The 10,812-nt window shown below is 45.8% G+C and overlaps 1 protein-coding gene across 2 annotated transcripts in view; it reads right to left on the reverse strand.

Annotated features, from left to right (window-relative positions):
- Nucleotides 1–10,584, reverse strand: part of nek2 (NIMA-related kinase 2) — a 34,591-nt gene extending 24,007 nt beyond the window's left edge. Inside the window, exons 1-2 of one of the 2 annotated variants that reach the window (XM_038810883.1) lie at nt 10,359–10,584; nt 3,478–3,546 (exon numbers count right to left, since the gene is read on the reverse strand). In XM_038810883.1, coding sequence (XP_038666811.1) covers nt 3,478–3,546; nt 10,359–10,432 — 143 coding nt within the window. In that variant the 5' untranslated portion in view covers nt 10,433–10,584. Of the gene's footprint in view, nt 1–3,328; nt 3,547–10,358 lie in introns of both variants that reach the window. The other variant, XM_038810875.1, reaches the window with a different exon arrangement.
- Between the last annotated feature and the right edge of the window lie 228 nt (nt 10,585–10,812).

Genomic DNA, 10,812 nt, shown 5'->3' on the forward strand with positions numbered 1-10,812 from the left:
TCGTGAAACATGATCGGCTGGAGAATTGACTACAATGCCAAAATCGGCGTTGACGTTGGTGCAGCCATGTGGGTCAGGGCAGGGGTGGCACTGTCCCCCTGGGGGTAGGTGGGGAACAGGGGAACAGTGCTGGGTACTCAACCCTGGCTGCCTGAGGTTGTGCAGCTTCTTCCTGCACTGGTCAGCTGTCTCGGCCATCAGCCCGACTGCACTGACGGCCTCGGCCACCTTCGCCCACACATGCTGAACGATGGCACTTGTTGTCCTGCGGCCGGGTCCGGTGTACAAAGCCACCCTTCTCTCCTCCATGGAATCCAGGAGAGTATGCAGTTCGCTGTCTGTGAACCTTGGTCCTGCTCGTCTGGCGGCCATCTTGCCTGCGACGGCTGTGTATTGGGGGAGAATGATTTTCACCTGCCGTGGCATCGCGTCAATGACAAAACCCATGTATCGGTGGCCGGTCCCTCGGGTGCTTCACGTTGCGCCCGTGCTGGCCCCTTGTGGGCCGCTGAATCGATATTCCTGGGGGCCCGATGACGCCGTTGTGAAACTCAACAGTTTTACGACAGCGTCAACACTTAGCCCCATTATCGGAGAATCCCACCCTTTATATGTAGAATATGTTTCCCTACTGAGCATATTCATATATATTTAGCTGAAATGTTTTGGAAAGAGGAGATATTGAGGTAAAACATTATGCTGCTACTGGTGTTTCAATAACTCAAATGCCATTTTTTCCATGAAATAACATCCCCCACGTGTCCATCCAAGCTAGAACCATCTGCGAAATAATCTCTTTAAATAACCAAAAACATCATACTATACTGGTTACTAACATCATACAATAAGCCCAAAGTTGCGGTGGAATTAGAAGTCTGAGCCCAAAACTCCATTCCCAAGTTACTCATTCATCAATTTCCCCCCTCCCATTAAAATTCCATTTATTTCTCCTTCCAAAACCCAGCTGTCTGGTGGCATTTTCACTATACATTCATAGAAGATAAAAACAGTAGCAACATGAGTGCAGCTGGAAGACACTGGGTAACCAACGAATGCTTAACCTAAACAACCTGAAAACAATGTGCCAGTTCCACGAAGAAAGCTTTGGAAGCAGAAACATACAAACACAGATTCCAGAGATTAAAGAAAGGTTCAGTTTAAAAATTGCATGAAGAAAATTATTTTCAGGATCACTGTTAGAAAATAAATGTGTGTCTTCATAGGTTTCAGTCTTAAACGGAGGTAATATACTTAATACTCGGTGGCACAGGGGTTAACACCGTTGCTTCACAGCGCCAGGGACCCGGGATTGATTGCCGGCTTGAGTCACCGTCTGTGCAGAGTTTCCTCCGGGTGATCCGGTTTACTCCCACAAGTTCTGAAAGACGTGCTGTTAGGTGATTTGGACATACTGAATTCTCCCTCTGTGTACCCGAACAGGCGCTGTAGTATGGTAACTAGAGGATTTTCACAGTAACTAAATTGCAGTGTTAATGTAAGCCTATTTGTGACACTGATAAAGATTAGAAAGATACATAAAACAGGGACTAAGTGAAGTTAATCCCAGTTAGCATGCAGCCAGTCAAGCAGCTTTACAGACCTTTGCTGACAAAATGTCCCATGAAAATATGCTGTCGAGCAATCCAGGCAAAACAGAAAAGGTTAAGAAACTCAACGCAGAAAGTCAAGAGATCATACTTGACAACAAAAAAAGTGAATTTGGTCTACAATCTTGATTCAGAGTGAAGCCTCCACAGCTGCTTAATGACTAGCAGTTAAAAAGATAAAAGGAATAGATTAGTTAGCTGTCACTTTGGGAGAATAGCACCCAGCAAATATGTTCCCAAGTCACGAGTACACAATTACTTACGGCTTGTAATAGGAGTCATAATATTACATAAATTCTTCCAACAGCTTTAAAATAATAAAATGTCAGAAGGCATTTCACAGGGTGTTATCAAATAAAATTCTACATCAAGCCACATAGATATCAGAGCAATGATCAAGATTTTAAGGAGTGATTAAAGGAAAGAGAGGCAAGAAGATTTAGGGGGAAAATTCTGAAGCTTAGGACTTGGCAGTTAGAGGCATGGCCACCAATGGTGGAGCAATTAAAATCAGGGGCATGCATGAGGTCAGAATTGCAGGAATTCAGAAATTTCCAAGGGAAGCAGGGCTGCGTGATATGCATAATCTGGCACATTAAGAGTTCGTGTGATACTTTATTCTACCACCAGATGGAGCTGGGGAGCAGACCTATAAAAGGGAACGTCTCTCAGACTTTTGGGAGAAGGTGTAAGGAATAAGGAGAAGCTTAGAGTAGGTGTGAGTCAAGATAGATCAGTAGTATAGAGTTCTGTAGCATAGATATAGTTCAGTCTTATTTATTAGTTAATACCTTGTAACGTGTTTGAATCATAATTTGTGTAGTGTAAATAAACTAGCTTTGTTTGATAACGTATCTTGATGTTCTTTGGCTGCACTACAACATTAATCCATCCTGAGAAACTCAACAAAGAACATCACAGGCTGGAAGAGGTTAGAGATTGGGAAGGGCAGGTTCATGGATGGATTTGAAAACAAGTAGGAACAATTTTTAATTGAGGTATTGGGTAGGTCAGCATGCACAAATGGGATGGGTGAATCGGTACGAGTTAGGATGTCGACTAATGGTTGACCATGAAACGAGTGTATCTTGTGAGTTTCTTGAATCAAGTGCAAACAACAGACACAAAGTGAGTGCAAAATATAGCTCATGCGCCAAGCAACAAGTCATCAAACCTGGTTCTTCAAGAGGTATAATCTGTGAGCAATCTACTGTTTCTCTGGGGCTGAGCATACCATATAGTACAGCATCCTGAGGACTTTGTATACCAAATTTTGTTTTCTCCTTATTTGCAATAGATCGTAGTTTATATTGCTGCATAGTCATAAAATGTCTTTATTATTGATTCAGTCTTTTAATATTGGGAGTCCTCAGGAGTCTCTTCAATTGTAGCCTTCCACCCAACACAGAAAACCTTGAAACATTGTTTTCCAATCCTTAGACAATAAAATTAAGAGCTTCAAGGTTCTAATACAATAAAATTAATAGAGCTACACATGAAACCCTCTCTTTCTCCTGGATTATCCTGAATGACAGAATCTTGTTGGAAAAGGAGTCAAGCAAGTTTAAGAAAAAAATATACTAAGACATCGTATAGTTGTGACATAATGCATCATTCTAAAACAAAAACCATGGATAACTTATGTTCTTGTCCAGTGAAAATTTAAAAACCCAAGTCATACAATGCAAGCATCAGTGCCTGTATCATGTAACACATTTTACCTTTCTCGTATACACTTGTTAATCAGACTGGCCAAGTCACCTCCTTCACAGAACTCCATGACGATGTACAATGTTGCATTTGTTCTGTCAATAATACGGTCATAATATCGAACAATGTTTGGGTGTTTAAGTTCACGAAGCAAGTTCACCTCCGAGACGAGCATCTGTTTTTCTGCCTCAGACATTGATCCATAATCCATCTCCTTCCAGACCAGGACCTGTAAAAGTTAGTTCATTCGATGAATATCCATTTCAGATGGGTGATAGCAGTTTGGGTTGATAAGATTGGTTAGTACATTTATTGTTTAAAGTTAAAATTTGAGGATTTTGTTTACAATCAGATTATTCAGGACTGTATAGAATCATAGAATTTACAGTGCAGAAGGAGGCCATTTGACCCATCGAGTCTGCACCGGCTCTTGGAAAGAGCACCCTACCCAACCGCACACCTCCACTCTATCCCCATAACCCAGTAACCCCACCCAATACTAAGGGTAATTTTGGATACTACGATCAATTTAGCATGGCCAATCCACCTAACCTGCACATCTTTGGACTGTGGGAGGATACCGGAGCACCCAGAGGATACCCACACACACACGGGGAGAACGTGCAGACTCCACACAGACAGTGACCCAAGCCGGGAATCAAACCTGGGACCCTGGAGCTGTGAAGCAATTGTGCTATCCACTGTGCTACCCTGCTGCTGTGTGTTGATGTATATTTATAATTCTCATCATTAAATATAAACTTATCAGCTTAATTTTTGAAAGTTAATGCAGGATTCCTTTGACTTGGCAACTTATGCACGAGTATCATATGAGGTATATTTTGGATGCAAACTTATTTGTGACATCTACATCTCATTCTTCAGTTATCAATGAAAGATCTAAGGCCATTTGAACTCAAGCAAGTTATATTCATCTCAAACAAAAATCATCCTGCAAGATTTTAGGTATTTATTATGCATTCAGGGAAATGTACTGAAGATATTCAACACAACTCAACTTACTTTCCGGTAGAGCAGGGGCTCCCAAACTGGGTTCTGTAAAACCCCAGGGTTCGGCAGGACTCTTCCAAGAGATCGGCTGTTATATGTTTTAAAAAGCTGTTTTCCAGCTTGACTAATTGAAGGCAGTTGTTTCACTTTGTTGGCTACTGATAGGCACACTAAAGAACCCATCAGCAATCGATGTACTGAGAAGAACATTAACTAAGATGTCATAGAATCCCTACAGTGCAGAAGGCCGTTGGGCCCATCAAGTTTGCACCGGCCCTCTACAACCCAAAATACCATGTCCATTATATATTAGTGTAACATCCACCTCTACCTCATCACATTGGCTGCATCTTCAGAATTAATTACTCCAAACCTTTCCTGGTTGACCGCACATTCTGCTCATGGTAGAGAATTCCACTTCTCAATTCTTTACTGGATTCATTTGTCATAGGTTTACAGCATGAAAACAGGCCCTTCGGCCAACTTGACCGTGCCGCCCAATTTTTTATAATAATAATCTTTATTGTCACAAGTAGGCTTACATTAACATTGAAATGAAGTTACCGTCGCCTGTTCGGGTACACGGAGGGAGAATTCAGAATTTCCAAATGACCTAACAGCACATCTTTCAGGACTTGTGGGAGGAAACCGGAGTGCCCGGAGAAAACCCACACTGACACAGGGAGAACATGCAGACTCCGCACAGGCAGTGGCCCAAGCCGGCAATCGAACCTGGGACCCTGGTGCTGTGAAGCAACAGTACTAACCGTGCTACCGTGCCACCCACTAAGCAGGTATCAATTGCCCGCATTTCGCCCATATCCCTCGACACCCATCTTTCCCATATAACTATCTAAATGCTTTTTAAAAGACAAAATTGTACCTGCCTCTGGCAGCTCGTTCCAAACACTCACCACCCTCTGTTGGAAAAATGTTGCCCCTCTGGACCCTTTTGTATCTCTGTCCTCTCACCTTAAGACTATGCCCTCTAGCTTTAGATTCCCCTACCTTTGGGAAAATATGTTGACTATCTACCTTATCTATGCCCTTCATTGTTTTATAGACCTCTATAAGATCACCTCCAAGCCTCCTTCGCTCCAGGGAAAAAAGTCCCAGTCTATCCAGCCTCTCCTTGTAACTAAAACTATCAAGTTCTGGTAGCATCCTATTAAACCTTTTCTGCAATCTTTCTAGTTTAATAATATCCTTTCTATCATAGGGTGACTAGAACTATACACAGTATTCCAAGTGTGGCTTTACTAATGTCTTGTACAACTTCAGCAAGACGTCCCATCTCCTGTAATCAATGTTCTGACCAATGAAACCTAGTATGCTGAATGCCTTCTTCACCACCCTGTCCACTTGTGACTCCACTTACTCCTCGATCTCTTTGTTCTATAACACCCTACTATTAACTGAATAGGTCCTGCTGCGATTCGATCTAGCAAAATGCACCACCTCACAGTTATCTAAATTAAACTCCATCTGCCATTTATTAGCCCACTGGCCCAATTGATCAAGATCCCATTGCAATCCTAGATAACCCTCTTCACTGTCCACTATGCCACCAATCTTGGTGTCATCTGCAAACTTACTAACCATGCCTCCTAAATTCTCATCCAAATCATTATTATAAATAACAAATAACAGTGGATACAGCACCTGAGACACACCGCTGGTCACAGACGTCAATACCTTCTGTCATCTGCTCCATAATTCGGTGAAATATTTTGGATGCAGATATAATCCCAAAAGGCATTCGATTATAACAATAACGTCCAAATGGCGTGTTGAAGGTACACAGCAGTCGGCTGGAATCATCAAGCTGCATCGGCCAGAAGCCTCGTGAGGCATCAAGTTTGGTGAATATGCAAGCTTTCACCATTTCGCTCATTATCTCCTCTCACTTGGGAATAGGGTAGTGTTCCCTGTGAATGTTTTTGTTCAAATCCTTGTGGTCTAAACAGATTCTAAGTTCACCGGACAGCTTCTTGACACACACCAACGAGCTGCCCAGTCAGTCGGCTGTGTGACCTGTGAGATGCTGCCTTGAGATTGGAGGCATGTCGAGTTCTGCTGTTAGCTTGTCCCGCAACGGAGATGGTACCCTCCTTGGTGCATGTCCTTCTGTACATACCCATGTATGGATCACTACACATTGATTGAAGGCCAAGGGCAGGTGGAAAAGGAGGTGGGTGGCGACAGGGGGATAAAAATAGCATTGCGTAAATCTAGGAAGCGAAGACTTGAAGCAAAGACTTGGTGTGACCAGAAGGAAGGAAAGAAGCAAGCAAGGAAGAAACAGCCAGAATGAATCACCTTCGCAAAGAGGAATCAGGGACTCGGGGATCGGATGTACAGCATATCAAACCAGCTTTGCAGGTAGTATAGTCAAATCCTGGGTGTTTCTTGTATATATAGTGGGAAATTTACTGGTCAACTATATTTAATAAAGTGTGTTGCATGATTTGTGTCCGTACTTTGTTCTCCTCATAAATAAAGACACTTGGGTAAACCTTGATTAAGGAGCCGGTTGAAGTATCTGAATTGGACAGATACAAGGTAAAGCACGTGGGAAGGAGACAAACACCTCTAGTTTCACCACCGAGAGCAAGCCAAAGCCAAGCAATGACAATGAAAAGAGTACAACAGTAGAAAACAATACAGGTGCATCACCACCAGCAGCAGCCAAGCCTCCCCCGGTACCACAGTAGAAAACAATACAGGGGCATCACCACCAGCAGCAACCAAGCCTCCGACGGTACCACAGTAGAAAACAATACAGGGAAATCTATTGCCAACTTGTCGGACTACACCCTTCAACCAGACGAAATCGAAGTCCTCAGCAGAGGGCACAATTTCTGCACCACCACCAAAATGGACCTCATCAGTCTTGCGGCAGACACGGAGGAGTTCATCAGGCAAATGAGGTTCTGGGAATTCTTCCACAGACCCCAAGAGGCCGACAGCGAACCCAAGGAGACTATCAATGAACCGGAACAGCAGACCGAGAGATCTGCAGTGCGGCAACCGAAGAAAGAGTCAAATTGGACCCCTCCGGAAGGCCGTTAAGACTCGACATGTATGCTCAAGCTGTCAGGAGTCGCGTCAATGTCAGATTCATCAGTCGCATTCACAAGACAGCCCCGAACGTCACCTAAGCACAACGCAACGCCATCCGTGCTCTCAAGACCAACCGCAACATTGTCATCAAACCAGCAAAGGTGGGGCCGCCGTCATACTGAACAGAACGGACACCTGCAAAGAAGTATACCAACAACTCAACAACCAGGAACACTACAGTTACCCGCAGATCCGACCAAGGAACACATCCACCAACTCAACAGACTGATCCAGACCTTCAGAGCACCCTATGTGCTCTCATCCCACGTAAACCCCACATTGGAGATCTCTACGGCCTCCCGAAAATACACAAGGCCAACACACCAGGCTTTCCTATTGTTTCAGGCAATGGGACCCTGTGTGAGAACCTCTCTGGCTACATCGAGGGCATCTTGAAACCCATCGTACAAGGTACGCCCAGCTTATGTCGCGACACAACGGACTTCCTACAGAAACTCAGCACCCATGGACCAGTTGAGCTACGAACATTTCTCGTCACAATGGACGTCTCGGCACTCTACACCAGCATCCCGCATGACGACGGCATTGCTGCAACAGCCTCAGTACTCAACACCGACAACTGCCAATCTCCAGACGCAATTCTGCAACTCATCCGCTTCATTCTGGATCACAGCATCTTCACCTTTGACAACAGATTCTTCATCCAGAAGCACGGAACAGCCACGGGGACAAAGTTAGCACCTCAATATAGCCAACATCTTCATGCACAACTTTTAACAAGACCTCCTCACCGCACAGGACCTTCAACCGACATTATACACCTTTGGACCCACGGTGAAGAATCACTGAAACGACTACACGATGACATCAGTAAGTTCCATCCCACCATCAGACTCACCATGGACTACTCTCCAAAATCAGTTGCATTCTTGGACACACTCCCTGTTTAGCACAGGGCTAAATCGCTGGCTTTGAAAGCAGACCAAGTGGCCAGCAGCACGGTTCGATTCCCGTAACAGCCTCCCTGAACAGGCGCTGGAATGTGGCGACTAGGGGCTTTTCACAGTAACTTCATTTGAAGCCTACTCGTGACAATAAGCGATTTTCATTTCATTTTTCATTTCATCTCCATCAAGGACGGTCACCTCAGCACTTTGCTTTACCGCAAGCCCACGGATAACCTCACGATGCTCCACTTCTCCAGCTTCCACCCTAAACACATTAAAGAAGCCATCCCCTATGGACAAGCCCTCCGTATACACAGGATCTGCTCAGACGAGGAGCATAACAGACATCTACAGACGCTGAAAGATGCCCTTGTATGAGCGGGATATGACACTCGACTCATCGATCAACAGTTCCAACGCGCCACAGCAAAAATCTGCACCGACCTCCTCAGAAGACTAACACGGAACACAACCGACAGAGTACCCTTCGTCATTCAGTAATTTCCTGGAGCGGAGAAACTACATCTTCTTCGCCTTCAACCTGTCATCGATGTAGATGAAATCTTGCCAAGGTCATCCCCACACCCCCACTACTTGCCTTCAAACAACCACGCAACCTCAAACAAACCATTGTTTGCAACAAACTACCCAGCCTTCAGAACAGTGACCACAACACCACCCAACCCTGCCATGGCAATCTCTACAAGACGTGCCAGATCATTGACATGGATACCACCATTACACGTGAGAACACCACCCACCAGGTACGCGGTACATACTCGTGCGACTCGGCCAATGTTGTCTACCTCATACGCTGCAGGAAAGGATGTCCCGAAGCGTGGTACATTGGCGAGACCATGCAGACATTGCGACAACGAATGAACGGACATCTTGCGACAATCACTAGGCAGGAATGTTCCCTTCCAGTCGGGGAAAACTTCAGCAGTCAAGGGCATTCAGCCTGATCTCCGGGTAAGAATTCTCCATTCTCAGGACGCGCGACAACGCAGAATCGCCGAGCATAAATTTATATCCAAGTTCCGCACACGAGTGTGGCCTCAACTATGACCTGGGGTTCACATCACATTAATCCCCCACCATCTGGCCTGGGTTTGCGAAATCCTACCAACTGACTTGCCTTGAGACAATTCACACCTCTTTAACCTGGGGTTACCCCATCTCTGGATCTGTAAAGACTTAATTACCTGCAAATGCTCACATTCTAAGCAATGTCTTGCATCTTTGAATTTGTCTATATATATATGTTTCTGGAACATACCTCTTCATTCACCTGAGGAGAGAGCAGTGCTCCGAAAGCTAGTGTTTGAAACAAACCTGTTGGACTTTAACCTGGTGTTGTAAGACTTCTTACTGTGCTCACCCCAGTCCAACGCCAGCATCTCCACATAACGAAGAGTGTGGAGTAACCCAGGCACCCACCAACCCCTCCAAACATGGTCTACCCCACCAGTGATGGAGACTGTAGGTCTTGCATTGATTGGATTCCTCAGTCGCCTGAGAACTCATTTTAGTGTAGTAGCAAGTCATCTTCGACTCTGAGGGTCTGCCGAAGACAGTCATTATCTTAAAATAATGGGGGATCACTGGGGGAAAATGCTCAGCCTTCTCACAATTGGCGATCCATCAGTCTGGTATGATCCTTCTGAGTCAATTTTGCACCTTTGAACGTTTCTATTTAGCAACTTTTTGACCAACGCTCACCCAGTGGGGGTGAGGCAGCTTTCCAATTGGTCAGGACATGTGGTGGGGGTCAAAGGGGAGGTCAGACATGAGACCTCCATGTGGGGATCAGAGCAGGCGGCGGCTCTGACTCCCGATCGCAGCCACTGAAGCTGAAACCACCCCAGCGAGTGTTGTGAGACTTCCTCACGACAACCGCCCGCTCCCGCTAAAAGCGCGTTCTCTGCGCCGGTCCGTGTGAGGGAGAACCGCAGTTTTAACCGCTCAGTTAGATGGGAGTAGAGAACCTCACGCTCACCTTGCCGTCTGATTTCCGTCTGATCTTCTGGCACCTGCCGTAAGAGCCCGAGCCGATACTCTCCAACAATTCATAATCTACCAGGCGGGACGGCATTTTTCTGGACGAGGCGAATGGCCGCGGGCATAGATATCCCAGTCTGAGTTGAAGACGATGCTGCGGGCTGGGCTGGGCCACTGACTGTGTGTGTGTGTGAGAGAGACCGGCCAGCTGGTGCCCGAGGCGCGCGCCAGCCCAGCCTAACAGACCAGGACGCGCGCGAGCTAACCAAACAGACCGGAAGGCGCGCGCGGGCCACCCGTCATTTTCAAACCGCCTCGCTCCTCAGCTCCATTCCGATTGGTCGTTCGGCTGCGGCGTCTCGACCTTGGATTGGCTCGTGTCCATAACAAACAGTTGCCTTGACAGCGGCTGGCGGCGCGGGAGCAGCGCGCGAAATTCAAACCGCGATCGG

This window comes from Scyliorhinus canicula, chromosome 1 (assembly GCF_902713615.1).
Source record: "Scyliorhinus canicula chromosome 1, sScyCan1.1, whole genome shotgun sequence".
NCBI classification, from domain to species: domain Eukaryota; kingdom Metazoa; phylum Chordata; class Chondrichthyes; order Carcharhiniformes; family Scyliorhinidae; genus Scyliorhinus; species Scyliorhinus canicula.